This window comes from Pollicipes pollicipes, unplaced genomic scaffold, assembly GCF_011947565.3.
Source record: "Pollicipes pollicipes isolate AB1234 unplaced genomic scaffold, Ppol_2.1 Scaffold_7231;HRSCAF=8579_pilon_pilon_pilon, whole genome shotgun sequence".
Lineage (NCBI taxonomy): Eukaryota > Metazoa > Arthropoda > Thecostraca > Pollicipedomorpha > Pollicipedidae > Pollicipes > Pollicipes pollicipes.
This window is the reverse complement of record NW_023597034.1, coordinates 13,105,612-13,128,223: the sequence shown is the minus strand read 5'-3', so window position 1 is coordinate 13,128,223 and position 22,612 is coordinate 13,105,612. Positions and strand designations below refer to the sequence as shown.

Sequence of the window (22,612 nt, the reverse complement as noted above, 5' to 3'; positions counted from 1 at the left end):
GGGCTGCGGCGAGCCTTGTGGAAAGCCTACGGCCAACGGGGCTATCGGCATTTGCTCCATTTCTTTTATGACACATACACCTTCAATGTAATATTAAAGTTTGCTACATTCTTGCTTGATGTTATTTTTTATAAATTTGTATACTAAATTCAAAGTTTTTGTATCAGAATAATCCCGGTATTTTTGTTTTAAATGACTAATAGTTAAGATAAACGTCATTTACTCTGCATAACTTTTCCATTTTTGTGAAGTTCATTCGTAGGCTCTATCTATTGTCTCTCCTGCGCAAGGATGAACGCTGTATTTTATCGTCTGCGTTTGCATTTCCACGGTGTTCCCCGTATTCCGACGGTTCCTGTTCTCATATCCCTCGGCGACTGCCCATGCCGTGGCTGAATTGGCGGCTTCTTCGGCAGTTCTGTTGCCCGGGTTTCTCATCGATCCAAGCCGGCGTCATAGACGTCTCATCTCAGGTGTCAGCGCTTTGCCTCTGGGTGGGTATCCATGCTCGCAATTATGGATTACTGAGTTGATAAGTTGCGTTTGCAACTTTTCAGGCACCGCAATATTACATTTAGGCATGACTGGTGCGTAGAAACTGCTGGTGTATCCGTCTGTGCAGGTACTGAGGGAGGGGAATCTGAACCTGCAGACATTGAGAAAGTCCCAACCAGAATCAATGCATGTGGTTCCTACCCATACCCCACAGACCAGCACTAATGCACAGCACATTTGCTCTCAGTCCAGACCGTAAAAATTGTGTTATTCCGGACACACATATTAAGTCATATCAAGCATAGTCCCAACACCAACATCACTATAAATGTAAGGGAATTTTCTTTGTAAATCAGAGCACTCAAGTTGGTGCAAGGTAAACACCAATTTTAGCACATAGAGGGTTGATGCTTCAGGTAATGATGCCTCAGAGGTGATTTTAGGCAAAAATCTTGTTAAGTAATTTTTTACACAAAATATGCCAAAAGCTCCAATTTTCCTGTTATGGTTTGGGTGTCTAGAGGCACCAAACTTGTGGAGGTATCTGGTGTGCTACGTGAATTTGTTACAGATAGGGGCTCAGTTCATTGTAACCTTGTGTAACAAACATCTTAGGTCATAGATTATCCTATATCTGGAAATCTAGATTAGTGCAGGGTAGACTGCTGAGAGCAAGTTTCATTCAATATTGGAAAATAGTTTTCAGGAAAGCATCATCAGTCTAGGTGACTTTTGTGTATAATCACTTGTGTGGCCTCTAATGGGAGGCCATTGGCACAAGTTTTCCTATATCTTACTCAAGCGGGGGCAAGGAAGAGATTCTGGCTCAGAATGATTGCCCCCATCGCACACTGGATTGGTTAAGGCAATGGGGGAATGAATTGAGTGTGCAGGAGCTAACATTATCATGCTATCCATGGCAATTGTCATTTACAGAAGCTGCTTATCAATCATTTATTGCTCCTGCATTTTGCTTGGGACTTGAAATGTTGTCATAGGCAGACATAGCCAACATTTTATTTGAAGGAAAAATGTCATTTTTTCTGCCTTCCCCCCCAAAAAAAACTGAATTTGTTGCCAATAACTGATATCACCCATTTCCTTTTGGAGAGACTCGGCTCAGGAGGGAGATGGGAGGCATCACCCACACAACCCTCCCCGTGGCTATATCCCTGGTGCTGAATGGATGGACCCCAAGTCATTGGGGTGGCAATCTTCAAATGGGCATGCAGCCCTGGCAGTGGTATTGCCAATGGGCAGGCCTGTGGGGGTCATGCCCCCTGTCCCCCATTGCTGTAGGTGTAGGTGGGTAGCCCTGCAATAGTAAAAGTACCCAGCATGTTTGTTACAGCACTGCTCCTGTTTCTGTTCTTGATCCTGAAACATTTTTAGTAATGGTAGCATCCCTCAAATTCCCATGATGGCTTCAGGCCATTAGGCTGTTAGCACTGACTGATCACGCATCAGTTATACATATATTTATCCCAACAGGAATGGCGTAAAGCATAGCCAGCTAACATGTATCTGGATGAGGAACAAGGTTGTGTTGCCTAGTCAGTGGGAATGTAAAATAAATTGGTTCCTTGCACAACCATGCCTCTTTTGTACATCAACTCATGCTGTTGCTTTAAACTACTTGATTAGAATTTTTGCCTTATCATGGCAAGATCTATTATCTAAATTTGTGTTGTATTAGGCTGAAATGTTGGTGTGCAAAGGTCAAGAGTTACCTTGTCCAAGTGCTTTAAAGTGGGTGTGTTAAACAATCAGGATGCTGTGTTATGCACAACTTTGTGACAGGTGGCTATTTGTTGCTTTGAACAAGGATGTTTTTGCTTGCCATTTCATGAGGTAGGATGTCTAAATCTGTGAACCATGATGATAATGACCATGATTGAATTAATGTGAATCTCATTGTGTTGATTTGTCCCCCCCCCCCTTCCCTCCCCATGTGGTACATACATATCATAATTGCCTAACTTTCTTTTCTCTGGCCATACTTGCTGCCTTGTTAACTGCAAAATTTGCTGATAAAGTATGTGTGTTTACTGGTTTTCTATACAATATATGTCACATTGTGAATCTGCCAAAAAGGTAGCGATTAGCAAATATGGAGTTTCATTTCGCCATCGTATTTTGCTGTGTCGTGTGTATACTTGTTCTTGACATGAGTCTCATATTCGTTTCAGTAACATAGCCATGGCCTCTCCAACCGTGCTCGTGGAGCTAAGCCCTAAAGTGGCATGCAGTGTTCCAGCCCAGCCAGCATCTCCAAAGCGTTCCGCGAGCACCGTGTCGGCGGAGCGGCCTCCCGGCCACTCAGCCTTGACCCCGCAGTCCCCGGGCGTGCCCCCGGGCCCCTCGCCGCGGCCCCCAGATGAGTGCCCGGGTCCGTCTCCCCAGCCTCCGGACGTGCCACCGCGCCCGTCGCCGCAGCCGGCGGAAGAGCACACTGGCTCGCCGCCACAGGTGTCTGGCGGGCCGCAAGAGGGCCGCTCCGGCCGGCGGCCGCCGGGCCGGCGGTGGCGCGGCCAGCGGGGCCGCCACTGGCGGCCGCGCGCCGGCCGCAGTGCGCGCGGTTCGGTGTCGCGCGCCGCGCTGATGGCCGAGGGCCACCCGCTGGCGCCGTCCAACACCACCGACTTCCTCATGGATGACCATGACGACCAGCACGACGTCGACCTGCTGTTCGACCGGTACGGCCAGCCGACGCCACGTGAGTCGCCGCTGGCCCCCGGCGGCTGGGGATCGGAGCCAGGTGCCGCCCAAGCCGGCTGGCCTCCGCTCGAGCCGAGCGTAGCGCGCCTCGTAGCCGAGCACATCCAGATGGAGAGCCAAATCGAGGTGCTGGAGGCGCGCATCGCGCTCGTGCGTCAGCGCCGCCACTCGTCCGACGACGCCTCTGACGAGGAGATGCAACAGGGCGAGGTGCGCATGGCGCCCGAGACGGCCACCAAGATTCGCGTGCTGGAAGCCGAGATCCGCCGGCTGGAGGAGGAGAACGCCGAGCTGCGCGCCGGCAACGAGCGTCTGGCGGCGCGCGGCTGCGGCGGCTCGCTCGACTCCTACACCAGCGACAGTGAGAGCGACTCGAGCACCACTAGCTCGGCCAGCAGTGGCTCCAGTCGCAGCTCGTCCAGCTCGTCCGACTCGTCCTCGAGTGATTCAGAGTCGGAGTCGCCGCCCGCCAGCCCGCGCCCGCCCGCCAGCGTCTGAGCGCCACGCGTGCGCGCCCTGGCGACGCCTTATGGAACCAGCGGCGGCCGCGGCTGGTCGCGAGGCCGCTGCCTGTCCAACCGCATGTCGATGCGGTGCAATGCAGAGGAGTTTGAAGTGCATTACAATCTTCGTTTGGGAGTGTTTTGTATATTTTTAAGACGTGTTTTGCACTCGACTTCTGGACAAAGGCTGCGAACTGCGAAAAGCCTGCCCCCTCTGAGTGATCGACCGACGAGCAGTTTCACAACGCTCAACATGACTTCCGCTCGTGTTCCCGACTGCTGTGCGAGCACATGCGCTGGAAAACGTATATTCCATGGCCTGTTGTTTCCAAACATGCCAGCTTAATGCGACTTAAAGTGGAGCGTAGGGTGTAGTTTGCTGCGTGTGAGTTGGTGCAGGCGAACGGTACTCGACCTATTCGATATACTGCTTTTGTTTCTTATGTGGCGCTATGGCAGATAAGCTGGCAAGCCTGCCATCGTAGCCGTTTGCTGTTGTCCAAAACAATGTGCATCAACAAAGTACAACATTTTGCCTGAGCCGTGACGCTTAGTTTTATTGTGCTTGAGTCAGGATCTGCTTAACACCTCATGCCTGCATAAATTGTTGCGTGTTAGGGGTTTGTGAGACTGTGACGCTTGCATCATGTACGATTGAAGAAGAAAACAGATGACAAAATTACCTGACTGATTGGCTGCGCTGGTGCTCGCTATCTTGCCACGAATGTAGCCAGGATCTGAGTTTCGTGTGAATGTAGACGGGATTTGGGTGCCGTGTGAAAGAAGCCAGGATCTAGGCTCCATGTGAATGTAACTACGATCTGGGTTCCACGTGATTAGTTGCTGATCTCGGGCCTGGGTTCCGTGTGGTTAGCTGCTGATCTCGAATCTCCTACGCCCATGTTCTCAGTTAAGCGCCGTAAGATCAGCAATGCCGTTGGAAAATCTACGTGTGTCCGAACCCAGAATTAGAACAGCAAATGAAGAGTCAATCGTATCTGTATGTCTACGTCCGAAGTGCACGTCATGGTGATTTCACCAGCCTTGTATTTTATGAACGACACGGTAGCGGGATCTGGTTGACGACGACCGGGGACAGCAAACGGAACAAATCCACCGGCACCAAAGTCTCTACTTAAGTAGACGCTGGCAAACGGGACCGTTTTGAGTCTCCCCTGGGGAACATTTGGGAACGTACGGCTCAGTCCTGCCCGGCATCCTGAGAGCCATTTGTCTGCGTTGAAGCTCGACTGTCATCTATCGAAGCCCCTGGGCCTTTCGTGCCCCTGATCAGACGCCGGGCGAGATGGGTGAAAGTCCCTGAGTCCCTCGGCGTCTCTGATCTGGCACTGTGCGAGATCGATCAAAGCGCCCTAACCACCTTGGTCCTGGTGCAGGTCCGTCCAGTGATGTAAATGACTGAGTTGACATTGTATAATCTTGCGCGGAGGGTACGATTTTGTATTTTGTCTTGAGAGTACGTGAGGACCAACACATTGCGCCGTAACATCGCTGGTGACCGAAGGCGCACTTTTTATATGGCACTTTGGGAACGTACTGTTTTGTTCGGGCGGCAGGCCTGCGCCATGGTGATGAACATACGACGGCATTACGGAATACTGCTTATCACCCATCAGGGGTGTGACCGTATGCATTTGCTGGCACCTCTATAGCAGTGCTTATCTTAAGAGGGCGGATATCATGAATTACTATTTTGGGGTGGGGGGGGGGGGACAATCCTCATAAGTGACCGCCAGCCCTGCCGCCTCCTCACCAGTGAAAACCTGCATTTCCCGACAGCTGACGCCCGATCGATGCGTATAAAAACGTCCAGTGGTCAAAAAGTCCAGAATCGCGGCATCCAGCGTTCACAACATCCAGAAACCGTCCAATATCCCTGGGCAGAGGAGAATCAGAAACTCAAGGCTCTCAGCGTTCAGTGTTCATGAAGTCCATTGTTCACAAATTCCAGCGTGCGTGAGATCCAGGATGCGTATTGAAACGCCCAGAGCTCATAAAGCCTAGTAAAAGAGTTCCGAGTCACAGCATCCAGCGTTCACAGCATCCAGAAACCGTCCAATACCCTGGACAGCGGAGAATCAGAACGTTCAGGCTTGCAGCGTCCAGTGTTTATAACGTTCAGCGTTCATAGAGTCCAGCGTGCGTGAGATCCACGGGTTCGGATACTGTCCCACGTCCTCACATCCCTTAACCTAATGGTTCGGATATTGCCCGATAGGGCGCTACCGGAGCTGATTTCGCCCGTCTTGGCCGACGAATGGCGTCATGCGGTACAGTGCTGCCCAGTTAAACCACTGTGCATGGATATGGACAACGTTTTGTTTTGAGTGCACCAACTTTCCCGCGTCAGCACGCTCTTGGCAGCAGGCGCATGAACACGCGCTCGTGCGGGGGTCAAATTGACCCCGCCCCCCGAAGGTTTTTTCAGAATGCTTCCGAACAGCGCGGCGAAGCGGTGCCAAATTTTGCATAGTTGTAGACAATTGAATAGCGGATCGTTCGGCACCAAAAATTGGGGTGTCTTGTAAGGTCGCTGACCCATGGCAGGTTAAAGCAAGGCCATGGTTTCAGCGAAGGCAATTTGTGGGGAATCCTTCAATCTGATCCAACAACGGAGTGTCAGACGAAGCCAAACGTCTCTGAGATGCTTTCTTAGGCAACACAACAGTTGAACGAGCATACTACATTGGCCTAAGGTCAGGTACGAAAGCTACACCAAGGTCAAAACCAACCTGTTTTGTTACTCTACGGCTTACTGTTTGGGGTGGCTTCTAGTGCGCATTTCGAGTTTCTTGATAGCAGGAACCGCATTGTACATCTTCCATGAACTTCTTAGAAGTCAGAATAGGTCATTGACCCAAAGTGACCTACGACAACATTTTGTTTAGGAACATACTGCCTAGTGTAATCTTTGTTGCTTAGTCGCAGCAAAACCCAGAGCAATCTTGTATGGTTTTGGTCACATTGACCTTCAAAAGATCAAACAAGGTCACTGACCTTGAATGAGAATGTGACCTTTTGCTTAGAAACGGTTATCTAGGTTCTGGGGGCACTGAAGACCAACATAGAACTTGACCTTGTTTGACCTTGTTGACCCGAAGGTCGTGACCTGGGAACCTGAAACTTTTATCTAAGTGAGTTCACGTACAGGTCAACACACCCTAAAAATTTGGTGTCTCTAGCTTCCTTAGTTCCAGAGATCTCAGAGGGGTCAAATTGAACCCCCTCACCCCCCCCCCCCCCCCCGGGCGAAGGGTATTTAGCCAGTCACCCGGGCGCGTGTTAAAGAAATAAAAACTTTGATCCCTGGCTCGTGGCATCGGAAAGAGGTCTTTACTCGGCGGTAGCTGCACGGTAATCGTGGAAAGCACTTGTCGGGGTGCCTGTTGTTTGGTATAGTGGGCTATGGATAAATTTGTCCGCGGCATTTGTTTCCGTTATTTACTGTGTGTGTTGGTGATGTTTCTAATGTTTTGAAGGAATTGATGTCTGATGTGCAAGGCTGACTGATTTGATGCTTGCTCCAGGTAGGCGCGCATATAGATCTCTAGCCCCTGGCACGCTAACCTATATTGTTAGTGATTTTATTTTGCTGATTCCCGTCCCTTCCCCCCCCCCCCCCTATTGCAAACTCCTTCACACGCTTCTGCAAACGGAACTTATTCTGAATTATATGCGAATACTACTACCTGGTGAGATACGTTCCATGATGGCTGAGCGATGAAAATGCAACAAAGAGTACCGTGATAATATGTCAACAAATTGATTTCTCTCCGAATTTGGCTCAGTTTTCACAAATCCGCAGGCTGCAACCCAATGCACGGCGGGTGGTGAAACCCCTGCGACTAAATAGGGAATCGCACTCCTGATTGCAAGTAATTAGGAAGTCAAAAAGCAAACGCTGACTGCGAATATATCCAAGTGCCTGCTACACCTCATGCAACACTACGCACGTGCCGCGCTTAATGGCGCTGTTGATTCGCCACCTGAACAGTGGAGCCGAGTGTATGTCTCTGAGCTGGTTTGCGATATATAAGCTAAATGAAATGGGAGAATCGTGAGCTTGTTTTCGCCACTCACTTCATCAATCTTGACATGCTTTCTTCCTTTTACGCTTCAGAACCTTCTAAGTACAGAAGTTGGGGTTCAGCAACACCAGTCTGGAGTTTATCGAGACGGGTGCAGTTAGCGCCGCAGAGGGGTGATACTGGGATGGTGGTTAGTGGTTAAGGTGCTATCTCTGGACTTTTCTATCCTGGGATGGAGTCTTGGCCACACGACTACCGCATCCCACGTACCTAATGCCTGATAAATGCGTAATAGAGGCGTTCCACCTCGAAACAGTCATAGCAGCCGGTGAGATGTAAAGCCCCAATCGGTGTTACAGCCCACCCCGACAAACAAGGCACCGCCCGCCAAATTTGCAGGCAATGCTCCCGCTCACTCATTGTACTAACATTGCAACAATATGCAACAATATATGTGGAGCAATATACACAATAAAAATAATAAATATATGCAAAAGGTGCAGCAATATATGTGGGAATAATAAGGCGCAATCGCTTGGACGTGGAGCTCGGACACACAGGCCAGTCAAGAGGCTGCCCAGCTCGACGGTCCGGCCGGCAGCCACGCTCGTCGCGGGCCGGCGGACGAGGCAGCCCGGCCGCCAAACGAAGAAAGCAGCCACGCGTGCGCCGTCCTCGCCCGAGAACGGAACCCCGCCACACGCACGCGAGGCCTGTCCGTGAGGCAGCCTGTCCGCCGTCGAAACACTGCCAGCTCAGTCGGGCACGTCGCCATCTTCGCGCAGAGCCCGAGGCCCCTGACTCGGTTTTGCTCGGTTCGCCGCGGTACACATCCCGGCGGACCGGACATCCGGACGCGTCGGACATCCCGGGATCTCGCTCGTGCTGGACCAGAGCCGCCCCTTCCCCTTCTCCTCCTTCTTGACGGGCGCCTTAATGGAAGAGCCTCTTGTCAGTCAGGAACCAGCACCGGACAGGGTCCCTCTGCCCGTTTTCTCTAGGGTCCAAATGCGCCGAACTGGGATCCCTGTGCTATTTATTAAATCCGCTACGCTTGGGACCTTTTTGAAACGGTGAGTGCAACAATCCCGGTCAGAGGGCCTTCAGCGTCAGAGATGGAACCAGGGTATGATGTACACTAATAGTAACCGATTGGAAATCTGAAAGTGGACGGAAAGGTCCTTCGGCCCCAATCGGGAAATGTATGGGTCTCAAGTCTTGGCTGAAAACTCTATTGAGGTATGGCCGTTGAAGGGAGGGGGGGGGGGGGGGGGAGAAGGGCGAGGGGTCCAGGAACCCAATGGGAGGAGATTTTTGGGAACCGTGAAGTCCAAAAATTGCCATACTGAATGAGAAGAGCCAAAAAATGTTGCCAAACAAAAAATCTGATAATGCCGTAGCAGCGTCCAGCAGTCCAGGAAGCCCCCTCTGGTAAACTTGTGGGCCCCCTTTGGCCGCTCAGTCGGGACATCCTGGTCGCCAGGGGTACGCTGGTATTTAAGGGCCCTTACAACTGCTTAGACCTCTGTTGCCCTTCAAACTATGGACACTAGGGAACTGGAAAACTGTTAGGATACCTTGGTCGCTCAGGGGTCGCATTTACCGCTCAGGCACCTCCAGTAGCGTACACAGGAGATGTACAGGGGCCCGTGCCTCGCCCTCTCCCGTTCAAGGGCTTTGGGGACAGACGATGAAAGACCCGATTCGTGATTCCGGAGGGCCTAAAGGGCTCGATGGAGATCGGATTAGGAATTCCGGCCCTGCGACCCGGGTCCACATAACCGGTATGATTTGCGCATAACCGGTATTACAAAAACTGATGTATGTAGGCATAAAGTCCATGTAACAACAAGCACAAGGTAATTTCGGGAGGCGTCCTTTCATAGAGAGCACATTAAGTGAAAGTAATTCCCACAGCAGTTTCGTAAGTTGTTCAGTACATTAGCGAGGAATATTATTCACGCAGATAAGACAGCAGTAGTATTAGCCTTGTTCCTGGGGGGGGGGGGGGGGGGGGGGAATGAAGAAAGGAGAATGAAGATTTGGTTGAAGGCTCCTGGAAGAAACAGGAGAATGAAGATTTGGTTGCGTTCATATTTCGGCGACATACCTTTGTCTAAACAATAGCATAACATAATTAAAAATTCCCTGCCAATGATCCTACTCGATTTTTCTCTTTTTTTTGAAACAGCAGAAAACAGTTCTTACAGGACACCAACATTCAGGGGATTAACCAAAGAGCGATTGTCAGCCATTACCACGATATAGTGCCTATCTAAGAATCAGAATGCGCGAACGTACGTGCACATGCAAACGAATTCAAGCAAACGGGCATCACGCATCACGCTTCATTCAAACATGCAAGCAAGTTGAAGTATACAGGCATGAAACATCACGAATGAATTATACATGCAAACGACTTCAACTGAACATGTATCGCACATCACGCGTCAGGTATCACTTACGCATGTAAACGATTTTAGGCCAGCACACATCACACATAAAGGCACATATCACGTTCGCATAATCGGCTATGATGAGCCCTGTATGTTAAGATTTGGTTGCCAACTTTTGATGATGATGATGATGATTTGGGGTTTTAGGGCGCATCGACTGCTGTACGTCATGCAGCGCCCATAACTATCAATTTATGCAGAGCCGTCAATCAGAAAAGTGCATCAATCAGGTCACCCTATAAAGCCTTGATGATCGGCCCTAGCATCATGATGACAAGATTACTGGGAAATCTATAGTGCGAAGAAACTGGAGCACTTTACCAAACTCGACGGCGTTCGAAGAATTCCCTAAAAAGTCACAGAGCGCGCGACTCTGGACGTGGTGTCCGAAAAACTGCGCTCTCGTTGCGGTAAGGTGACGGCAAGCGACCAGTACGTTATGCACGGTCAGCGGGTCAGAGCGTCGACTGCAGCATGGTCTGTCGCCAACCAATAGCAGGTAACGGTGCGTAGCATATATGTGACCTATGCGTGACCGGCAAAGGGCAACTTCTTCCACCCCATTGTCCCGAAAGCACGACTGCCATAGTCCAATACGGGGTTTCACGGACTGCGGCTTGTAAGCGCTCAGCGAGTTCCAGTGGAACTGCCATCGCTTCTGCATAAACAACGACACTGCGGGGTACATGTCTTGAGCTGGTAGTGGTGTTATAGGAATGCGTGTTCCTGTCGTAGCGCGCTTTGCTGCCGCGTCAGCAAGATCATTTCCGCATATCCCCACGTGACTTAGGATCCAGCATAGAACGACCGTTTTCCCTGCTCGATCCAGTGAGCTAGGACGCGATTCAATGTCCTGGACCAGTGGATTCGACGGGGAGAAGCCGCCAACAGCCAGGAGGCTGCTCAAGGAGTCGGAAAGAATCAAATGCAAATTGCTGTCATCCACTTCAATAAAACAGAGAGCTTTGGCTGATGGCTATAAGCTCGGAGGTGAAGACCGACGCGTGTAAAGGCAGTGTGAATGACCGTGTTGTGGATCCACACACAAAAGCGCACCCTACACCTGCGTCCGTCTTCGAACCATCCGTATAAGTCATTATGTACCCATCAAAAGAAGCTATGTGTTCTAAGGCTGCCCCTTTAAGTTCCGTCATGAGAACGCGTTGCTTTTGCATGCTTGATAACGAAACATCCACTCTTGGCGATGCTAGCTCCCAAGGAGCAGTATTCATGGGTTTGGGTCTGATGACACGTCGTAGGTTCAGGCCGCCCGCGTCTAAAAGTTCTCTCATTCGTACACAAAAGGGGAAAGTTTGTGGAGACCGTTGACGAAGAAAAGGCTTTCGTAAGCTACGCGAAAACATTGCTTTATAGGTAGGATGATCTGGGAACTGGGCCAGCTTGCACGTGTAGCGCAATCTCAGCATCTGCCTTCGCAAAGCTGGTGGGGGCTCGTGACCCTCCACCAGAAGATTATCTATGGGCGATGTTCGAAAAGCTCCTGTGGCGATGCGTAATTCAGCGTGGTGCACCGTGTTCAAAGTACGTTTGATTGGGTCTGACGAGCCGTCATAGATAAAACAACCGTAGTCAAGTGTTGAACGAATCAGGGAGCGGTATAGGAGTGAGAGTGTCCTCCTATCAGCACCATATGATGTACGTCCCACGCACCTTAGCATGTTGAGAGATTTTAAACATTTGTCGCGGATATTTCTTATGTGCTCACGGTATGTTAGGCGTCGGTCAAATCGTATACCGAGAAATTTCACGGTACTGTCATTGGCGACGCGTTGCCCATACAGCCTGATTTCCATATCAGGACAGTGACGGCGACGACGACAGAAATGGACTACAGTTGTCTTCGATGTGGAAAACCGGAAACTGTTGAGAACACTCCACTTCTCCAGACGTGTGACAGCCAGCTGCAGCTGTCGCTCCATCGTGCGGGTGGTCGATGAGCTTTACTAAATAGCGAAGTCGTCTACAAACAGAGAACGGCTGATCCCATGTGGAAGCGTGTCCCCTATGTCATTAATCATCACTGCGAAAAGAATGACACTTAATACGCTGTCCTGAGGCACAACCTTGTCTTGCGGATACCTGTCGGAGTGATGAGAACCAATACGCACCCGAAAGAATCTGTCAGTCAAAAAGTTTTGTAAAAACTTTCCCATGTGACCGCGGATGCCACAGTCAAGAAATTTCATCAAAATTGCATGGCTCCACGTGGTATCATAAGCTTTTTCTATGTCAAAAAGGACGGCGCCGGTATGACGTTTGCTACTAAATCCGGCTCGCACTGCGGTATCAAGAGTTAAGATGTGGTCAATCGTGCTCCTGTTCTCACGGAATCCGCACTGAGCATTCGTGAAAAAGTTTTGACGCTCTTAAGTCCACGAGAGCCACACATTCACCATTCTTTCCATGAGCTTACAAAGCGAAGATGTGCGGGAGATCGGGCGATAGTCAAGGGCGTTCGTCCCACTTTTCCCGGGTTTTAAAATAGGCACTACTATGGCCTCTCGCCAGATTGGCGGGAAGTTACCTGACTCCCATATGCAGTTAAAAAGTGCCAGCAACGCTCGTAGTATACGGGGAGGAAAATGCAGTACCATACCATTGTGGATGAGGTCGGGCCCCTCCGTTACACTACGCAGCGAGCGAATGGCCGCTTGAAGTTACATCATGGTGAAATGTTTGTTGTACGTCAGGATGTCATCTGTATCAAAATTAGCCTGCGAGGTTTCACATCGTGCCCTGTGCGGCAAAAACCGTGGATCGCAGGTGCCATTTCGGCAACGGTTTGACAGGGCTTCCCCAATGGCTTCGGCCACATCACTTGGGTGAGTGATGTCTTGACTTCCCACTCGCAGTACGGGAAGGGAAACTGGTGGATGCAGTCCAGCGATTCTTTTAATGCGGCCCCATACATGTGACGTCGGCGTGTGGCGATTCAGTGAATTGACGTAGCTGCGCCGTGATGCACGTTTCGCCTCTCGTATAGTGCGGCGTGCGGCCGCGCGTGCTTGCCTGAAAGCCATGAGGTTTAACGTGCTGCTGCGCCGGTCAAAAGCCCTAAAAGCTCTCCGACGTGCACGAATAGCGTCGCGACACTCGTCGCTCCACCAAGGTACAGGGGCGCGACGAGGGCATCCGGAGGTGCGCGGAATGCATCCTTGCGCCGCATCCAAAACGAGAGACGTAAATGCCGCCGTAGTCGGAGTTGCAGAGTCGAAATCGTTAGAAATGGTTTCGTCCAGGCGGGTCTCAAATTCACTCCAGTCCGCCTTCTTGAAATTCCAAAGCTGAGGTCGAGTACCAAGAACAGTACCATCACGGCACCGAACCCAGACCGGAAAATGGTCACTTCCAAGGGGGTCCTCTGAAGCATCCCAGGTGAAGTGTGGTACCAACTGCGGACTACAAATGCTCAGGTCTAGCACTGACGATTGTCCTGATGGCAATGTGAAATGCGTTCTTGCTCCTGTATTTAAAACGCATAAACCTTCGTCACGCTCGAGAGCCTCATATAGCCTCCCGCGAGTGTTCGTGGAAGCACACCCCCACACAGTGTGATGTGCATTAAATTCGCCTAAAACGAGTAGAGGGGGGAGGAAATTGAGACACTAACTTTCGTAGTCCTCCAGATGGAAATGAAAGCCCAAGTGGCAAGTAGAGAGAGCAGACAGTTATGGTGCGGCGGTTGAAATTCGCCGTTGCTGCGACAGCCTGCATGTCTGTTCTCAACACCAGACGCCGTGTAGGTACGCTTTGGTGTACAGCCAAAAGAACGCCACCGTAAGCAACGGTGTCTGTTGGCATGTCAGTGCGGAAGGTAGCGTACCCTTTCAGGCTGAAGGCCTCATAAGGCGCCAACGTGGTCTCCTGGAGACACACGGCTACCGAGCATTGCGGGCTTAAAACTGTCTGCAAGTCCTGGGTGCTTGACCTTACATCTCTAAAGTTCCACTGTAAAACTGGCTGAATGAAGAAGCTTTAAAAGCACTGTAAGGTTTTAAAAGAACTCAGCAGCGCTAGAGTCTGGTACATGGTTGTTGGTCCTGTCTTCAGAACCCAAAGAAATCGGGCGGATCCTGGGTCGGATTCGGGGACTACCGCCATCTGTTGGCGAAATCGGCCCCGGCGGTCCACGCTTTTCCGGGCTCCCCGTCCTAAACTGGGCCGGCGCCGGCGACGCCGTGGTCCTAGGCGGCGGTCCTGGCGGAGGACCCATAGACGGGTTTCTCTGTGAGTCGGAGGGGCCTGAGGGAGCTTCCACACGCTTTCGGGGGGGGGGGGGGGGACTACCTCTCCTGCTCCTGAAGGCGTGCACGCTTTGCCTCGCGCGCGCGTCTCTCCGCCTCATGGAGCTCAAGGTTGTCCAATTTTCGTCCCATCGTCTCACTCAGTGTTGTAGGACGTGCTGCTCCTGGGGAGGACGGCTGTGAACCCGGCGATCGCGTGCTTACTGGCGAAGACCGGGAGGTTCGGCCCCGGTGGACCACGGTCCACTCACTGCTTTCGGCTGGTGTGGGGTGAGGCGGCGAGGTAACAACTGGCGAGCTGGCCTGTGCCTCAGAGGGGGCACAGGGTGCTAACGAGACGGGGGAAGACAGTGTTGCCGATGCTGTGGCGTGCATCTGAGACGCCGATACAACCGACAGCCCGAACGATGTAAGCAGTTTTATGGACTGCGTTCCAGTCATCTGGTCCAAGGAGACCTCAGGTGGGACAGGAGCCTTGGCCGCTGTGGCATATGATGTCTTAGGGTGGCTCAGTTCATATAAATCCCTTGCTTCCCGAAATGAGATGTTACCCCGAACTCAGCGAGACCGTCGACTATTTCCTCATCACTGACATATTTCAGGTCAAAACAGTTGGTGATACCCTTTGACGAGTTCATTGTCCTATGGACCTCCACAGCCATCGCCACTGAAACGTCCTTTTTCCCCTCCGCATGCCGCACACAGTACACAAGCCTATCCGAGGTCCTGGCACGTTTGGCCTCCTCTCCGTTCTGGAACTCAACCTCGATCCCACCGTCCTTTAGCTCATCGCATCGGAGCACCTTTCCAAACCGATCACACCCGTTTCGCCTTTGACAGGGCGCAAGGGACGACAGCGGCTTCTCGGCGCTTCGGAAAATCAAGATCCGAGGGGCAGGCGCTGACGCACTACCACCTGTAGCCTCAGTCCGCCCCCCCTCCCCCTCGCCCTTTTCGGAGTGCGGGTGTTTTTTGAGACTATAGTTGCCATGCGTGTAAGGTTTTAACATTCGGCATCGAGGCTCCCCACCCACCTCGGAGCCCAACTTGAGGACGGCCCACTCACCAGGGGGTGGTGGTGCCGCCAGGGCTACCTCGGTGCTATACGGGGCGAACGACGCCTCCCACACGGCCAGGTGGAACCGGGGAGACTTCTCCCTGTCCTGACCGCGGTTCAGCGCCACCGCCCCTTGACCCCTTGAGCCGCTGCGCGCGGCAAGGCGCCCCAAGCGGAAACCCGCAAGGAGCAACCAACTGCAACGCGAGCGACAGTCCGCTAGACCCGTGTGGGGCCCCACGGGCCTCCCGCGCCCCCGGATATCCTGGCCAAAGTGGAGTGTGGGAACGAGCCGTGACTGACCCGCACGACGTGCCCCTCAGCCACCAGGATTCGATCAACCCGGGGACACGGGCGAGGGGGCGCGGCGAGCCCGATAAAACGAGGATGAGGAGAGGTGATAGGGCCGGATGCCGGAGGGAGGGTAATGGGAAGAGGAGCGGGCGGGACAAGGAGCAGGAGCTCACGTACCGGCAGGGTCGCTGCGCCATGAGAGGAACAGCTTGCGCTGTCCACCCGTTACCGGAGCTGGGACCCAAGGGGGCGCTAGTCCCCTACACCGGCCGAAGCCGGTGCCTCTGCGGGGCTGGGACCCGAGGGGGCGCTAGTCCCCTACACCGGCTGAAGCCGGTGCCTCTGCGGGGCTGGGACCCGAGGGGGCGCTAGTCCCCTACACCGGCCGAAGCCGGTGCCTCTGCGGGGCTGGGACCCGAGGGGGCGCCAGTCCCCTACACCGGCCGACGGCGGTGCCTCTGCGGGGTTTGCCAACTTTTTATAAGAATGGATTGACTTAGTTTCCTGTCTGGGTGGTTCTGTGCTCTGTAGCCCGCAAATAACAGCATTTTCACGCCGCTATAGCATTGGTGCCAAATGCCTAAGCCTCATGATAACGTCACAGCATCGCTGCTCAGAATGTAATAATGCGGGGTATCAATCTTGTTTACAAACGTACCACGATAACGACCTTGTCCAAAATTGCCTTTCCAAAAAATGTCCAATGAAGAATGGAACGTTGAGAAATATAAGTAATACCAGGCCATGCGATATGAGAGTCAATATCATCTTTGCATCATAGGCTGAGGTGAGCAGATTTATCCAGAAATCCAGAAAAGTCATCAATGCTAAGACCGCTGTGACGTTTAACAAAGCATGCATAAAGAGCAATCTGCTTCGCGTAGAAAGAGAGAGAGAGAGAGAGAGAGAGAGAGAGAGAGAGAGAGAGAGAGAGAGAGAGAGAGAGAGAGAGAGAGAGAGAGAGAGAGAGAGAGAGAGAGAGAGAGAGAGAGAGGAGAGAAGAGGAGAGAGAGAGAGAGAGAGAGAGAGAGATGAGAGAGAGAGAGAGAGAAGAGAGAGAGAGAGAGAGAGAGAGAGAGAGAGAGAGAGAGAGAGAAGAGAGGATAGAGGGAGAGAGAGAGGATGTAGTTATGTATGTGTATATACATACACATCATACAATGTATATATATATAATATATATATACATATATACATATATATATATATATATATATATATATATATATATATATATATACATGCGCGTGCAGATATATAAGTGCATCTTGTTAATCGATGGGCATCCGGTTAAGTCATGCATCAGATTCCGAGCCAAGTAGTGGCCCAGAATCAGCCAAGACAAAGGGCCATTGTAGTTCAAGTCGATCGGATTTGTTATCGAAATTTGGTTTCAGTGCGTGTCCCCATCCACTAACGGCAGTCTCACGGCAGGGCAATGCGATGACAGCTTCAAAAATAATTATGTCTCCAAAACACTGTCACGCCAAATGCTCACATGCATCATAGATGTTTTCGTGACTGACGATGACAAGTTATTTAGATGCCTGTTTCGGTGAAAATGACAGCGTATCGCGCAATTTTCTGTTTCTTGTGAAGATTGTCTAGCCTCCGGAGTATCTAACCGAATTGTGACCGGAATTACATCACGGGAGAGCTTTGGCACCAAGAGATCGGAGTGCAAAAGCGCGGGTTCATGTAATGTTACGCTCAGGAAATATGTGGTTGACAGTAATATCCCTTCTGCATGCGCCTTGTATATACGCTTAAGTACCTATGATCGCTGTATGTCTTAACTACCACCTTGATTCGCCGTTTTGCAAAACTTGGACTGATAGGGGGAGAGGGGTTGATGCGACGCTCCCGGCGTTTCCAAGCCTATCAAGATAGAGCTTGCCGAGAACACAATTGTATTGTTCTGAACAAATCTCACGATTGGCACTAGTTTTTATGTTGTTGACGGGTCAAAGGTCGAATTTTCCAGAAAACCGCACTTTGCAGCTTAACTTTATGTTTACGAGACTGTGCCTTGCAGTGACACAAACCTTTAATTGGCGTGTGCCTTGTTCGATTCTGAATGCATTCTGTAGTGCAATCCTCTTCCCGCCCGCCGCCCGAGCCAGCCATGGATCGCTGTGGAGTGCTCATCACAAACCGCCGCTGCTCCGACACCAGAAAATCTAGGAACACATTTTGGTATCAAAGCATGTGCCATAATCGCCGCCTATCACGGCGTGGGTTAACCGTCATGTTTTCGCAGCGTTGGGTATGGGCAACGATTTTTCGTGAAACTATATTCCTCACTTTGTTAATATCTGAAGCCATAGCGGGCAAAACAGGAAAAACAATGCCTGTTTCCTTCCATATTTGTTTGCTCCTAGCTTGACCTCACGCTGAGCCCGTCTCAAAAGACCAAGTTCCTTGCAACAAGTTGTGGCCTGTTCGTGGACTGGCGCCGAAAGGTTCCGATGCTCGATGAACTTTCCCCAACCGAGCAACTAGAACATCTTCTTTGACGCGGCAGACTGTTCGCACGCACTTGGCGACAGGCAGGTTGGCGCGAATAAAAATGGCACGAACGATAAGATGATCGACCAAGGCAACCGATCGTTGTTATCGTGTGAGTCGAACTGTAGTGAACGCATAATACCAAATGAAATATGACAAAGGTACGGGTATGTAATTTGGACATGATCATAAAAGTTCTCAATATGCTCAGCTCCTTTCATCGTTTGGCTACGTCTTTGACGATGGATGTAGGAGCACACAGTGCGCTTACGGCAAGCCCAGTGTGTGGGGCATGCTACGAGTGGTCTTGAAAAAAGAGATGCAGTAGTGTACGCGTTAGGCGACAAGCAGCCGATCGCATACAGCAACATCGAGATAAATGTCAGAGCATCATGTCATCGTCGGTATTTAGCGGATACGTGAGCGAAAGGCAGTAGGGTGGCGGCAGGTTCTGCCATTTAATTTGATTTTTCCGCCATTTCAGGTGGATGTAGGCTTTCTCTGATACATTTATCGGTTAAGATAACAGCATACCGTGCATTTGTGTTTCCGTTCACGCTTCTTTAGTCTCCATAATATCTTGCCTACTTGTGAACGGAGTTATATAACAGGAGTATGTGTAGCCAGAATTAGAGTGCGAATGTGTGTATCCATATCATGTAATGCTTAGGAATATTTGGTTCATGGTGATATCCCTTCTGCATGTGTTATGTCGTACGCATGTGTAAGCACCTACTCTCGCTGTCTTACACATGATCTTATTGCTGCATTGGATATCGGCAATGTTGCGTGAAAAGATGGTCCTCATTGTGCCGACAATTGCAACTATGAGAGGCAAGAATGCTTGCTTACTTCCATATTTACTTGCTCATTGTTTCATCTCACACTGAGCCTGCCTCCGAAAACCCACGCGACATGTCGTGATCAAACAAACCGCCATCCGCAAAAATCGCAGACAATGCTTCTGCTCAATCACTGTATATGTGTGGGAATAATAATGTGCAATCGGTTAGACGCGGAGCTCGGACACACAGGCCAGCCGAGCTCTACGGTCTGGCCGGCAGCCACGCCCACGATGGGTCAGCGGACGAGGCAGCCCGGCCGCCAGATGAAGAATGCATTCATACGCGCTCTGTCCCTCGCCCGAGAACGGAACCCCGCCACACGCGCGCAAGGCCTGTTCGTGGGGCAGCCCGTCCGCGGTCGAAACACCGCCAGCCCAGTCGTGCACGCCGCCATCTTCGAGTCAGAGCCCGAGGCCCCTGACTCGGTTTCACTCGGTTCGCCGCGGTATACATCCCGGCGGACCGGACATCCGGACGTGTCGGACGTCCCGGGATCTCGCTCGTGCTGGACCGGAGCCCTCCACCCCTCCTCGTTCTTGAGGGGCGTCTTAATGGAAGAACCTCGTGTCAGTTAGGAACCAGCACCGGACAGAAGGGTGTGTCATCAGTAACAAAATCAAGTGAGACAAATTATTTGGCGCAGGAGTCCAACAGTACACGACCTAGGAGAAGTTCTTCCCAAAAACTTAAACTCGTGAGGCGCAAGTCGATCGAAATATTGCCGTAAGCTGACGCCCGGCGTTGCAGTCACCCGATACTGGGCGGCGTCCGCCGCCGCAGGTAACACCAAGCCATAGGCGGCAACCGACATAGCATGCCTTTGCTTATAAAAACGATGTTACCGAGCGCTCCTTAAGGCGTCGTACGAGAATGTCCCGGTGTAAGTCTAATATCTGGATCAGGCATTGCCCGCTTGATTGCAATTTGGCGGAAGCTTTATGTGTTGCCGAGTATGAACTCGTACGAGTATGCTGGTTAGTATTGCTTTAGATTTTCACTTCTCTAAGACAACTCACGTGATGCAAACAAAACTATGTATAGCATATGACTCAGAATATATTGTCTGGTGTACTACTTAATACATACAGCAAGTTCTGCAGTCTGTACCAAGGACGTTTAGAAGGAGGGGGAGGGGCGGTAGGGTGACCCCATGCGTATCTTGCTCCTTGCCGAGCCTGTGTATTCGATGCATTGACCCAAACAGCAACTGCTCAAAGACTGGAAACCCAAAACGTGTGTTGGCGGATATCGCACGGTAGCAGAAATACCGTCGCAGCTGGGCTCCATATCTTGCCGAAGCTCCAGCTCAGGTGGTAGAACAGAAGAGCCGGGTGGCCTATCACAAAACGTTTAGTGTGCGACCGTATAGCATTCTGCGTGCTTATGCAATCAATGGCTCGAAACAAATATTCCAGTACCGGCAAAACTAAACTAATAAGCCCCTATCTCTCACGCAAAGAGCACATGAATTGCAAATCAACATCACAAGGGTGCGTTAGCAATAACAAACTGGAACCTAACCCGGTCTGCTGGAGCCTTCTCATAATTGCACAGCTCTGGGTTTTATCAAAAATTTATGTTTTCTACTGAAAAGTCGGTTTAAAAGCTGTTTAGCAATGTTTTTCTGGTGCTTTTCATGCTATCTATTTCATACTTAATCCACCAAGTACCAGTAGTGTGGAAAGTGGCAGGTTTGAGGCGTGTTGGAGGTTGATCCCAGTTCGTAAAATAGGTGGCGCTAATATCGAATGCGGTTTTCTTGGCCTTTGAAAGAAAACTGCTCTTGCCTCACGAATATCAGCATCGGTAAGGTACGACAGACCTGAAAGTTTATCATTAATCCGTGTGCCAAGGAAAAATTTTGTCCCAGCGGATTCCAAGAGATTCACCCCCTCGATGACACACCCCAATGGGCAGCCCATCTGGGCCCCATATTAAGCCTAGATGTCAGCCCACCGGCAGCCCATGTTGACATGGGCCCAGCCTGCCCACGTATGCCCCACATGAATCTCACCAATACAAGTATTCCCTCCTGGCGAGCTATTCCTTCTTGACGTGATACATTCGGACGGAGCAGTACAAGGCAGGAAGAGCTCTGGTGCATACAAAAATATGAAACGATATGGGCGTGCCATGTGGGACCCAGCTGGAGCCCAGTTAAAAGCCCATCTGTAGCCCATGCCCACATTAACCCAGTTGCCCCACGTGTAGCCTATGTGGGTCCCATTTGGGAATGCTGTTTGGGATATATATATATATATATATATATATATATATATGTAATACAAACATTCAGATGTGCATCTTAGCTGAATGTTTGTGTCATAGATAAAACTATTCACCTGAGATGCACCTACATTTTACACGCGAGATGTTCTTTTACTGGTGATTTCTTCTCACTGACCAAAAACAGCTCCGACAAACCACACGTGGAGATAGCTGTGCTTATTGATATCTTTTAACCTCCGTTGATGTCATTGTGCGCGTTGTCTGCCTTTGTCTACAATATGTTCCGCTAGGGAGTGATATCATCGGATTAGTAGCTTACTGTCTGTTGCCGCATGCCATTAATACCGATTCCTTCGTTATGACCTCATTACATCATACTATACAATTGCTGAGCACGAGCAAATTTTGCCAAGATTCTGGGTCAATGTGCTTTTTGTTTTGTTTTCAAAATGTTTTTTTGAAAACTTTTATCATTACAGAACATATGACTGATAGAAATTTACCCTATGAGCCATAACTTTGGATATGATTTGTTACCTATGGTTGGTTGATCAATCTATGGTTGCAAAAATATTAGAAGTGTGTATATATATATATATATATATATATATATACACATTTGTATATATGTACACATTTATATATATATATATATATACATATATACATATATATATATATATATATATATATATATATATATATATATATATATATAACGGAGTATTTAGGAAGCAGGTTTTTGCACCTTGTTAGTTGTGCATCGCAACATATTCAGTGTTGACGTCCTTGGTCGTTTGTTCAAGGCTTCAGATTGTGCACTCATCGTTTTCGGAGTGCCGATGGAGAATGCTGCCAAAATCTATCTGTCCCATCGACGGTTCGATCAGTTCCATAATCGTTTTCCAGCAAAAGTGTTGCATTTTAAACGTGCAGTTACGATCACAGTACACGTGCACAAATTTGTGTAATCATATTGCCATAAAATGCATCGTCGAGACATTTGAAAAATAGCATTTGCATGAGGTACGATCTAATTCAAAACACACTTTCAGCAACCACAGTAAAAGATTACTTCTCCGGCAGGGTTGCATTAGGGAGGGGCGGGGGGGGGGGAGAAGTCGCATCAGTCGCACGTCGTTAAGTGGTAGTTGTATAAGTTGTTGGCTTTCTATATCGATGATGCATGATGT

General features: G+C 50.3%; 1 protein-coding gene across 1 annotated transcript in view; it reads left to right on the top strand.

Annotated features, from left to right (window-relative positions):
* Positions 1-3,096: 3,096 nt before the first annotated feature.
* The window catches only part of LOC119109402 (protein HEXIM2), a 22,144-nt gene continuing 2,628 nt past the window's right edge, over positions 3,097-22,612 (top strand). The window contains exon 1 of the mRNA XM_037233015.1: positions 3,097-3,498. Within this exon, the coding sequence (XP_037088910.1) occupies positions 3,097-3,498 (402 nt within the window). The remainder of the gene's footprint in view (positions 3,499-22,612) is intronic.